Here is a 13,355-nt window from a genome sequence, read left to right on the forward strand (position 1 = left end):
TTTATATTCCTCTTATGACAAGCTTTATTTTGGCCTATAATTTATTATTGTACGATTTACGGTTCTTAAGTTATGTTCAGTTTATTAACTACTGCCTCCCACATTCACAGCCACTTTTTGGGCTTATTTGTGTACAAATATTATTTCCTATTTTATGGTACGTTGCGGTCTGTGTGATTGATATATAAACTAAGTATGCCTGAAATAAACGATCTGCTCTGATTCGGAAGCTGGTATCTTGTTCTGGACTCAAGTGGAAGGGCTCGTAGGACATAGGACCAATAAGGACACTAAACTGCCCACACCGGTTGAACGTCATTGGTTGGCCTAGTGTGAAGATTCGTATAAGTCGTATTCGGATTGGTCGATAGGTCGCGTGATAGCAAAACAAGACATCCAAGGTCATAACAATTGGCGACGGGGATTTTGGCAAAAACAAAATAATTGGGAGACGCAAGGTCATAACAATTGGCGACGGGGATTTTGGCAACAAAGAAATAATAATAATACAAGTGGTGACTCAGATTTTGGAAATAAATTAGCTGTATAATTGCCGGTGATTTTTGGAGCTAATATTATTGGCAAAAAAAATGTCGATTTCTTTCGAACAGTTGCGGTTAATATTACAGCACCAGCAGAAGATGTTTGCCTTGCAACAACAGCTATTTGTAACAGTTTTGGGCAGACTTTGCATTCAAGCAGAAAATAAGAAATCTATGTATCATGCAGATAATGGTGCAGTAATGGACATTTCAGAAGCATATCCTGTGCAGGATTCAAATCCCTCTATACCAGAAGGAAAACGTAATATTGGTAACGTGTCCAGCTCAGAGCAAGAAAATATTGTGCTAAATGCACATGAAGTTGTGACAATACCAGATGATCAGGAGCCAGATCCTGTAGATGATGCCCAGAGTCCAGAATCAAATGAAACACTACTGGTACTGTCTAGCTGCGAAAATAAACGTCAGCTCGAACAAAATTGTGGTCCACGTGCTATTAGTCGAGAAAGCTATGGTGACTCGTATTCAGAAAATAACTGGAGCAACACGATGAACCAAATTGTACCAGATGTTACTCAAAATCACCGGAAGACAGAATTTTATATTGAGTCAACTTATCCCATTTCTAATGACAGTGTGCCAGATATTGATTCTCAGAATAATGCATATGATTTTGATGAAACTTCTTATAACAATGAGGGAAATATGTCAGCTGAGTCGAATGATGGCCAAAAATCTAATTTAATTCTGTTAGACGTTGACTTTCTTAATGACTCGTTATCTGCTAACGAGATTCATAATGAATTTGAAAATAATGAACTCAGATCAAAGGTCGTTCATCATCATCTAGTCATTTTTAGTGGATTCTCCAGTCAATACAAGAAACATGGTTTAAATAAAGTCCTACTAGTTGTAATTTGGAGCCATAAGGACCCAACATTATTTCGAGGAGGAGGAGAATGTTGAGGAATTTAAAGTCACATATAATTCTTTTTTTTAATCAGAATCTAAAGTTGGAATTTTCAAAAAAAAAAAAGGGGGAGGTGTTATATCCGAGTGGAGATTAAGTTACAGGTAACTTCCGAGGACTATTCATGGACTAATATTCTTATTGTATAACTACTCAACAATTACACTATGTATATTTATATTCCTCTTATGACAAGCTTTATTTTGACCTATAATTTATTATTGTACGATTTACGGTTCTTAAGTTATGTTCAGTTTATTAACTACTGCCTCCCACATTCACAGCCACTTTTTGGGCTTATTTGTGTACAAATATTATTTCCTATTTTATGGTACGTTGCGGTCTGTGTGATTGATATATAAACTAAGTATGCCTGAAATAAACGATCTGCTCTGATTCGGAAGCTGGTATCTTGTTCTGGACTCAAGTGGAAGGGCTCGTAGGACATAGGACCAATAAGGACACTAAACTGCCCACACCGGTTGAACGTCATTGGTTGGCCTAGTGTGAAGATTCGTATAAGTCGTATTCGGATTGGTCGATAGGTCGCGTGATAGCAAAACAAGACATCCAAGGTCATAACAATTGGCGACGGGGATTTTGGCAAAAACAAAATAATTGGGAGACGCAAGGTCATAACAATTGGCGACGGGGATTTTGGCAACAAAGAAATAATAATAATACAAGTGGTGACTCAGATTTTGGAAATAAATTAGCTGTATAATTGCCGGTGATTTTTGGAGCTAATATTATTGGCAAAAAAATGTCGATTTCTTTCGAACAGTTGCGGTTAATATTACAGCACCAGCAGAAGATGTTTGCCTTGCAACAACAGCTATTTGTAACAGTTTTGGGCAGACTTTGCATTCAAGCAGAAAATAAGAAATCTATGTATCATGCAGATAATGGTGCAGTAATGGACATTTCAGAAGCATATCCTGTGCAGGATTCAAATCCCTCTATACCAGAAGGAAAACGTAATATTGGTAACGTGTCCAGCTCAGAGCAAGAAAATATTGTGCTAAATGCACATGAAGTTGTGACAATACCAGATGATCAGGAGCCAGATCCTGTAGATGATGCCCAGAGTCCAGAATCAAATGAAACACTACTGGTACTGTCTAGCTGCGAAAATAAACGTCAGCTCGAACAAAATTGTGGTCCACGTGCTATTAGTCGAGAAAGCTATGGTGACTCGTATTCAGAAAATAACTGGAGCAACACGATGAACCAAATTGTACCAGATGTTACTCAAAATCACCGGAAGACAGAATTTTATATTGAGTCAACTTATCCCATTTCTAATGACAGTGTGCCAGATATTGATTCTCAGAATAATGCATATGATTTTGATGAAACTTCTTATAACAATGAGGGAAATATGTCAGCTGAGTCGAATGATGGCCAAAAATCTAATTTAATTCTGTTAGACGTTGACTTTCTTAATGACTCGTTATCTGCTAACGAGATTCATAATGAATTTGAAAATAATGAACTCAGATCAAAGGTCGTTCATCATCATCTAGTCATTTTTAGTGGATTCTCCAGTCAATACAAGAAACATGGTTTAAATAAAGTCCTACTAGTTGTAATTTGGAGCCATAAGGACCCAACATTATTTCGAGGAGGAGGAGAATGTTGAGGAATTTAAAGTCACATATAATTCTTTTTTTTAATCAGAATCTAAAGTTGGAATTTTCAAAAAAAAAAAGGGGAGGTGTTATATCCGAGTGGAGATTAAGTTACAGGTAACTTCCGAGGACTATTCATGGACTAATATTCTTATTGTATAACTACTCAACAATTACACTATGTATATTTATATTCCTCTTATGACAAGCTTTATTTTGGCCTATAATTTATTATTGTACGATTTACGGTTCTTAAGTTATGTTCAGTTTATTAACTACTGCCTCCCACATTCACAGCCACTTTTTGGGCTTATTTGTGTACAAATATTATTTCCTATTTTATGGTACGTTGCGGTCTGTGTGATTGATATATAAACTAAGTATGCCTGAAATAAACGATCTGCTCTGATTCGGAAGCTGGTATCTTGTTCTGGACTCAAGTGGAAGGGCTCGTAGGACATAGGACCAATAAGGACACTAAACTGCCCACACCGGTTGAACGTCATTGGTTGGCCTAGTGTGAAGATTCGTATAAGTCGTATTCGGATTGGTCGATAGGTCGCGTGATAGCAAAACAAGACATCCAAGGTCATAACAATTGGCGACGGGGATTTTGGCAAAAACAAAATAATTGGGAGACGCAAGGTCATAACAATTGGCGACGGGGATTTTGGCAACAAAGAAATAATAATAATACAAGTGGTGACTCAGATTTTGGAAATAAATTAGCTGTATAATTGCCGGTGATTTTTGGAGCTAATATTATTGGCAAAAAATAATGTCGATTTCTTTCGAACAGTTGCGGTTAATATTACAGCACCAGCAGAAGATGTTTGCCTTGCAACAACAGCTATTTGTAACAGTTTTGGGCAGACTTTGCATTCAAGCAGAAAATAAGAAATCTATGTATCATGCAGATAATGGTGCAGTAATGGACATTTCAGAAGCATATCCTGTGCAGGATTCAAATCCCTCTATACCAGAAGGAAAACGTAATATTGGTAACGTGTCCAGCTCAGAGCAAGAAAATATTGTGCTAAATGCACATGAAGTTGTGACAATACCAGATGATCAGGAGCCAGATCCTGTAGATGATGCCCAGAGTCCAGAATCAAATGAAACACTACTGGTACTGTCTAGCTGCGAAAATAAACGTCAGCTCGAACAAAATTGTGGTCCACGTGCTATTAGTCGAGAAAGCTATGGTGACTCGTATTCAGAAAATAACTGGAGCAACACGATGAACCAAATTGTACCAGATGTTACTCAAAATCACCGGAAGACAGAATTTTATATTGAGTCAACTTATCCCATTTCTAATGACAGTGTGCCAGATATTGATTCTCAGAATAATGCATATGATTTTGATGAAACTTCTTATAACAATGAGGGAAATATGTCAGCTGAGTCGAATGATGGCCAAAAATCTAATTTAATTCTGTTAGACGTTGACTTTCTTAATGACTCGTTATCTGCTAACGAGATTCATAATGAATTTGAAAATAATGAACTCAGATCAAAGGTCGTTCATCATCATCTAGTCATTTTTAGTGGATTCTCCAGTCAATACAAGAAACATGGTTTAAATAAAGTCCTACTAGTTGTAATTTGGAGCCATAAGGACCCAACATTATTTCGAGGAGGAGGAGAATGTTGAGGAATTTAAAGTCACATATAATTCTTTTTTTTTAATCAGAATCTAAAGTTGGAATTTTCAAAAAAAAAAAGGGAGGTGTTATATCCGAGTGGAGATTAAGTTACAGGTAACTTCCGAGGACTATTCATGGACTAATATTCTTATTGTATAACTACTCAACAATTACACTATGTATATTTATATCCCTCTTATGACAAGCTTTATTTTGGCCTATAATTTATTATTGTACGATTTACGGTTCTTAAGTTATGTTCAGTTTATTAACTACTGCCTCCCACATTCACAGCCACTTTTTGGGCTTATTTGTGTACAAATATTATTTCCTATTTTATGGTACGTTGCGGTCTGTGTGATTGATATATAAACTAAGTATGCCTGAAATAAACGATCTGCTCTGATTCGGAAGCTGGTATCTTGTTCTGGACTCAAGTGGAAGGGCTCGTAGGACATAGGACCAATAAGGACACTAAACTGCCCACACCGGTTGAACGTCATTGGTTGGCCTAGTGTGAAGATTCGTATAAGTCGTATTCGGATTGGTCGATAGGTCGCGTGATAGCAAAACAAGACATCCAAGGTCATAACAATTGGCGACGGGGATTTTGGCAAAAACAAAATAATTGGGAGACGCAAGGTCATAACAATTGGCGACGGGGATTTTGGCAACAAAGAAATAATAATAATACAAGTGGTGACTCAGATTTTGGAAATAAATTAGCTGTATAATTGCCGGTGATTTTGGAGCTAATATTATTGGCAAAAAAAATGTCGATTTCTTTCGAACAGTTGCGGTTAATATTACAGCACCAGCAGAAGATGTTTGCCTTGCAACAACAGCTATTTGTAACAGTTTTGGGCAGACTTTGCATTCAAGCAGAAAATAAGAAATCTATATATCATGCAGATAATGGTGCAGTAATGGACATTTCAGAAGCATATCCTGTGCAGGATTCAAATCCCTCTATACCAGAAGGAAAACGTAATATTGGTAACGTGTCCAGCTCAGAGCAAGAAAATATTGTGCTAAATGCACATGAAGTTGTGACAATACCAGATGATCAGGAGCCAGATCCTGTAGATGATGCCCAGAGTCCAGAATCAAATGAAACACTACTGGTACTGTCTAGCTGCGAAAATAAACGTCAGCTCGAACAAAATTGTGGTCCACGTGCTATTAGTCGAGAAAGCTATGGTGACTCGTATTCAGAAAATAACTGGAGCAACACGATGAACCAAATTGTACCAGATGTTACTCAAAATCACCGGAAGACAGAATTTTATATTGAGTCAACTTATCCCATTTCTAATGACAGTGTGCCAGATATTGATTCTCAGAATAATGCATATGATTTTGATGAAACTTCTTATAACAATGAGGGAAATATGTCAGCTGAGTCGAATGATGGCCAAAAATCTAATTTAATTCTGTTAGACGTTGACTTTCTTAATGACTCGTTATCTGCTAACGAGATTCATAATGAATTTGAAAATAATGAACTCAGATCAAAGGTCGTTCATCATCATCTAGTCATTTTTAGTGGATTCTCCAGTCAATACAAGAAACATGGTTTAAATAAAGTCCTACTAGTTGTAATTTGGAGCCATAAGGACCCAACATTATTTCGAGGAGGAGGAGAATGTTGAGGAATTTAAAGTCACATATAATTTTTTTTTTAATCAGAATCTAAAGTTGGAATTTTCAAAAAAAAAAAGGGAGGTGTTATATCCGAGTGGAGATTAAGTTACAGGTAACTTCCGAGGACTATTCATGGACTAATATTCTTATTGTATAACTACTCAACAATTACACTATGTATATTTATATCCCTCTTATGACAAGCTTTATTTTGGCCTATAATTTATTATTGTACGATTTACGGTTCTTAAGTTATGTTCAGTTTATTAACTACTGCCTCCCACATTCACAGCCACTTTTTGGGCTTATTTGTGTACAAATATTATTTCCTATTTTATGGTACGTTGCGGTCTGTGTGATTGATATATAAACTAAGTATGCATGAAATAAACGATCTGCTCTGATTCGGAAGCTGGTATCTTGTTCTGGACTCAAGTGGAAGGGCTCGTAGGACATAGGACCAATAAGGACACTAAACTGCCCACACCGGTTGAACGTCATTGGTTGGCCTAGTGTGAAGATTCGTATAAGTCGTATCCGGATTGGTAGATAAGTCGTGCGATAGAAAAACAAGACATCCAAGGTCATAACAATTGGCGACGGGGATTTTGGCAAAAACAAAATAATTGGGAGACGCAAGGTCATAACAATTGGCGACGGGGATTTTGGCAACAAAGAAATAATAATAATACAAGTGGTGACTCAGATTTTGGAAATAAATTAGCTGTATAATTGCCGGTGATTTTGGAGCTAATATTATTGGCAAAAAAAAATGTCGATTTCTTTCGAACAGTTGCGGTTAATATTACAGCACCAGCAGAAGATGTTTGCCTTGCAACAACAGCTATTTGTAACAGTTTTGGGCAGACTTTGCATTCAAGCAGAAAATAAGAAATCTATATATCATGCAGATAATGGTGCAGTAATGGACATTTCAGAAGCATATCCTGTGCAGGATTCAAATCCCTCTATACCAGAAGGAAAACGTAATATTGGTAACGTGTCCAGCTCAGAGCAAGAAAATATTGTGCTAAATGCACATGAAGTTGTGACAATACCAGATGATCAGGAGCCAGATCCTGTAGATGATGCCCAGAGTCCAGAATCAAATGAAACACTACTGGTACTGTCTAGCTGCGAAAATAAACGTCAGCTCGAACAAAATTGTGGTCCACGTGCTATTAGTCGAGAAAGCTATGGTGACTCGTATTCAGAAAATAACTGGAGCAACACGATGAACCAAATTGTACCAGATATTACTCAAAATCACCGGAAGACAGAATTTTATATTGAGTCAACTTATCCCATTTCTAATGACAGTGTGCCAGATATTGATTCTCAGAATAATGCATATGATTTTGATGAAACTTCTTATAACAATGAGGGAAATATGTCAGCTGAGTCGAATGATGGCCAAAAATCTAATTTAATTCTGTTAGACGTTGACTTTCTTAATGACTCGTTATCTGCTAACGAGATTCATAATGAATTTGAAAATAATGAACTCAGATCAAAGGTCGTTCATCATCATCTAGTCATTTTTAGTGGATTCTCCAGTCAATACGAGAAACATGGTTTAAATAAAGTCCTACTAGTTGTAATTTGGAGCCATAAGGACCCAACATTATTTCGAGGAGGAGGAGAATGTTGAGGAATTTAAAGTCACATATAATTCTTTTTTTTTAATCAGAATCTAAAGTTGGAATTTTCAAAAAAAAAAAGGGGAGGTGTTATATCCGAGTGGAGATTAAATTACAGGTAACTTCCGAGGACTATTCATGGACTAATATTCTTATTGTATAACTACTCAACAATTACACTATGTATATTTATATCCCTCTTATGACAAGCTTTATTTTGGCCTATAATTTATTATTGTACGATTTACGGTTCTTAAGTTATGTTCAGTTTATTAACTACTGCCTCCCACATTCACAGCCACTTTTTGGGCTTATTTGTGTACAAATATTATTTCCTATTTTATGGTACGTTGCGGTCTGTGTGATTGATATATAAACTAAGTATGCATGAAATAAACGATCTGCTCTGATTCGAAGCTGGTATCTTGTTCTGGACTCAAGTGGAAGGGCTCGTAGGACATAGGACCAATAAGGACACTAAACTGCCCACACCGGTTGAACGTCATTGGTTGGCCTAGTGTGAAGATTCGTATAAGTCGTATTCGGATTGGTCGATAGGTCGCGTGATAGCAAAACAAGACATCCAAGGTCATAACAATTGGCGACGGGGATTTTGGCAAAAACAAAATAATTGGGAGACGCAAGGTCATAACAATTGGCGACGGGGATTTTGGCAACAAAGAAATAATAATACGACAAGTGGTGACTCAGATTTTGGAAATAAATTAGCTGTATAATTGCCGGTGATTTTTGGAGCTAATATTATTGGCAAAAAAAAATGTCGATTTCTTTCGAACAGTTGCGGTTAATATTACAGCACCAGCAGAAGATGTTTGCCTTGCAACAACAGCTATTTGTAACAGTTTTGGGCAGACTTTGCATTCAAGCAGAAAATAAGAAATCTATATATCATGCAGATAATGGTGCAGTAATGGACATTTCAGAAGCATATCCTGTGCAGGATTCAAATCCCTCTATACCAGAAGGAAAACGTAATATTGGTAACGTGTCCAGCTCAGAGCAAGAAAATATTGTGCTAAATGCACATGAAGTTGTGACAATACCAGATGATCAGGAGCCAGATCCTGTAGATGATGCCCAGAGTCCAGAATCAAATGAAACACTACTGGTACTGTCTAGCTGCGAAAATAAACGTCAGCTCGAACAAAATTGTGGTCCACGTGCTATTAGTCGAGAAAGCTATGGTGACTCGTATTCAGAAAATAACTGGAGCAACACGATGAACCAAATTGTACCAGATGTTACTCAAAATCACCGGAAGACAGAATTTTATATTGAGTCAACTTATCCCATTTCTAATGACAGTGTGCCAGATATTGATTCTCAGAATAATGCATATGATTTTGATGAAACTTCTTATAACAATGAGGGAAATATGTCAGCTGAGTCGAATGATGGCCAAAAATCTAATTTAATTCTGTTAGACGTTGACTTTCTTAATGACTCGTTATCTGCTAACGAGATTCATAATGAATTTGAAAATAATGAACTCAGATCAAAGGTCGTTCATCATCATCTAGTCATTTTTAGTGGATTCTCCAGTCAATACAAGAAACATGGTTTAAATAAAGTCCTACTAGTTGTAATTTGGAGCCATAAGGACCCAACATTATTTCGAGGAGGAGGAGAATGTTGAGGAATTTAAAGTCACATATAATTCTTTTTTTTTAATCAGAATCTAAAGTTGGAATTTTCAAAAAAAAAAAAGGGAGGTGTTATATCCGAGTGGAGATTAAATTACAGGTAACTTCCGAGGACTATTCATGGACTAATATTCTTATTGTATAACTACTCAACAATTACACTATGTATATTTATATCCCTCTTATGACAAGCTTTATTTTGGCCTATAATTTATTATTGTACGATTTACGGTTCTTAAGTTATGTTCAGTTTATTAACTACTGCCTCCCACATTCACAGCCACTTTTTGGGCTTATTTGTGTACAAATATTATTTCCTATTTTATGGTACGTTGCGGTCTGTGTGATTGATATATAAACTAAGTATGCATGAAATAAACGATCTGCTCTGATTCGGAAGCTGGTATCTTGTTCTGGACTCAAGTGGAAGGGCTCGTAGGACATAGGACCAATAAGGACACTAAACTGCCCACACCGGTTGAACGTCATTGGTTGGCCTAGTGTGAAGATTCGTATAAGTCGTATTCGGATTGGTCGATAGGTCGCGTGATAGCAAAACAAGACATCCAAGGTCATAACAATTGGCGACGGGGTGGAGAAAAGTTTTGGCAAAAACAAAATAATTGGGAGACGCAAGGTCATAACAATTGGCGACGGGGATTTTGGCAACAAAGAAATAATAATAATACAAGTGGTGACTCAGATTTTGGAAATAAATTAGCTGTATAATTGCCGGTGATTTTTGGAGCTAATATTATTGGCAAAAAAAAATGTCGATTTCTTTCGAACAGTTGCGGTTAATATTACAGCACCAGCAGAAGATGTTTGCCTTGCAACAACAGCTATTTGTAACAGTTTTGGGCAGACTTTGCATTCAAGCAGAAAATAAGAAATCTATGTATCATGCAGATAATGGTGCAGTAATGGACATTTCAGAAGCATATCCTGTGCAGGATTCAAATCCCTCTATACCAGAAGGAAAACGTAATATTGGTAACGTGTCCAGCTCAGAGCAAGAAAATATTGTGCTAAATGCACATGAAGTTGTGACAATACCAGATGATCAGGAGCCAGATCCTGTAGATGATGCCCAGAGTCCAGAATCAAATGAAACACTACTGGTACTGTCTAGCTGCGAAAATAAACGTCAGCTCGAACAAAATTGTGGTCCACGTGCTATTAGTCGAGAAAGCTATGGTGACTCGTATTCAGAAAATAACTGGAGCAACACGATGAACCAAATTGTACCAGATGTTACTCAAAATCACCGGAAGACAGAATTTTATATTGAGTCAACTTATCCCATTTCTAATGACAGTGTGCCAGATATTGATTCTCAGAATAATGCATATGATTTTGATGAAACTTCTTATAACAATGAGGGAAATATGTCAGCTGAGTCGAATGATGGCCAAAAATCTAATTTAATTCTGTTAGACGTTGACTTTCTTAATGACTCGTTATCTGCTAACGAGATTCATAATGAATTTGAAAATAATGAACTCAGATCAAAGGTCGTTCATCATCATCTAGTCATTTTTAGTGGATTCTCCAGTCAATACAAGAAACATGGTTTAAATAAAGTCCTACTAGTTGTAATTTGGAGCCATAAGGACCCAACATTATTTCGAGGAGGAGGAGAATGTTGAGGAATTTAAAGTCACATATAATTCTTTTTTTTAATCAGAATCTAAAGTTGGAATTTTCAAAAAAAAAGGGGAGGTGTTATATCCGAGTGGAGATTAAGTTACAGGTAACTTCCGAGGACTATTCATGGACTAATATTCTTATTGTATAACTACTCAACAATTACACTATGTATATTTATATCCCTCTTATGACAAGCTTTATTTTGGCCTATAATTTATTATTGTACGATTTACGGTTCTTAAGTTATGTTCAGTTTATTAACTAATGCCTCCCACATTCACAGCCACTTTTTGGGCTTATTTGTGTACAAATATTATTTCCTATTTTATGGTACGTTGCGGTCTGTGTGATTGATATATAAACTAAGTATGCATGAAATAAACGATCTGCTCTGATTCGGAAGCTGGTATCTTGTTCTGGACTCAAGTGGAAGGGCTCGTAGGACATAGGACCAATAAGGACACTAAACTGCCCACACCGGTTGAACGTCATTGGTTGGCCTAGTGCGAAGATTCGTATAAGTCGTATCCGGATTGGTCGATAGGTCGCGTGGTAGCAAAACAAGACATCCAAGGTCATAACAATTGGCGACGGGGATTTTGGCAAAAACAAAATAATTGGGAGACGCAAGGTCATAACAATTGGCGACGGGGATTTTGGCAACAAAGAAATAATAATACGACAAGTGGCGACTCAGATTTTGGAAATAAATTAGCTGTATAATTGCCGGTGATTTTTGGAGCTAATATTATTGGCAAAAAAATGTCGATTTCTTTCGAACAGTTGCGGTTAATATTACAGCACCAGCAGAAGATGTTTGCCTTGCAACAACAGCTATTTGTAACAGTTTTGGGCAGACTTTGCATTCAAGCAGAAAATAAGAAATCTATATATCATGCAGATAATGGTGCAGTAATGGACATTTCAGAAGCATATCCTGTGCAGGATTCAAATCCCTCTATACCAGAAGGAAAACGTAATATTGGTAACGTGTCCAGCTCAGAGCAAGAAAATATTGTGCTAAATGCACATGAAGTTGTGACAATACCAGATGATCAGGAGCCAGATCCTGTAGATGATGCCCAGAGTCCAGAATCAAATGAAACACTACTGGTACTGTCTAGCTGCGAAAATAAACGTCAGCTCGAACAAAATTGTGGTCCACGTGCTACTAGTCGAGAAAGCTATGGTGACTCGTATTCAGAAAATAACTGGAGCAACACGATGAACCAAATTGTACCAGATGTTACTCAAAATCACCGGAAGACAGAATTTTATATTGAGTCAACTTATCCCATTTCTAATGACAGTGTGCCAGATATTGATTCTCAGAATAATGCATATGATTTTGATGAAACTTCTTATAACAATGAGGGAAATATGTCAGCTGAGTCGAATGATGGCCAAAAATCTAATTTAATTCTGTTAGACGTTGACTTTCTTAATGACTCGTTATCTGCTAACGAGATTCATAATGAATTTGAAAATAATGAACTCAGATCAAAGGTCGTTCATCATCATCTAGTCATTTTTAGTGGATTCTCCAGTCAATACGAGAAACATGGTTTAAATAAAGTCCTACTAGTTGTAATTTGGAGCCATAAGGACCCAACATTATTTCGAGGAGGAGGAGAATGTTGAGGAATTTAAAGTCACATATAATTCTTTTTTTTTTTTAATCAGAATCTAAAGTTGGAATTTTCAAAAAAAAAAAAAGGGGAGGTGTTATATCCGAGTGGAGATTAAGTTACAGGTAACTTCCGAGGACTATTCATGGACTAATATTCTTATTGTATAACTACTCAACAATTACACTATGTATATTTATATCCCTCTTATGACAAGCTTTATTTTGGCCTATAATTTATTATTGTACGATTTACGGTTCTTAAGTTATGTTCAGTTTATTAACTACTGCCTCCCACATTCACAGCCACTTTTTGGGCTTATTTGTGTACAAATATTATTTCCTATTTTATGGTACGTTGCGGTCTGTGTGATTGA

At 36.6% G+C, this 13,355-nt stretch overlaps 1 protein-coding gene across 1 annotated transcript; it reads left to right on the forward strand.

Annotated features, from left to right (window-relative positions):
• The first annotated feature begins 6,801 nt into the window (after positions 1–6,801).
• MS3_00004712 (uncharacterized protein) lies at positions 6,802–8,450 on the forward strand. The gene has a single exon (XM_051212678.1). The coding sequence runs from the start codon at positions 7,170–7,172 to the stop codon at positions 8,046–8,048; it is 879 nt and encodes a 292-aa protein (XP_051064067.1). The 5' UTR covers positions 6,802–7,169; the 3' UTR covers positions 8,049–8,450.
• The last annotated feature ends 4,905 nt before the right edge of the window (positions 8,451–13,355 follow it).

This window comes from Schistosoma haematobium (assembly GCF_000699445.3).
Source record: "Schistosoma haematobium chromosome Unknown HiC_scaffold_222, whole genome shotgun sequence".
In the NCBI taxonomy this organism is placed as follows: Eukaryota; Metazoa; Platyhelminthes; class Trematoda; order Strigeidida; family Schistosomatidae; genus Schistosoma; species Schistosoma haematobium.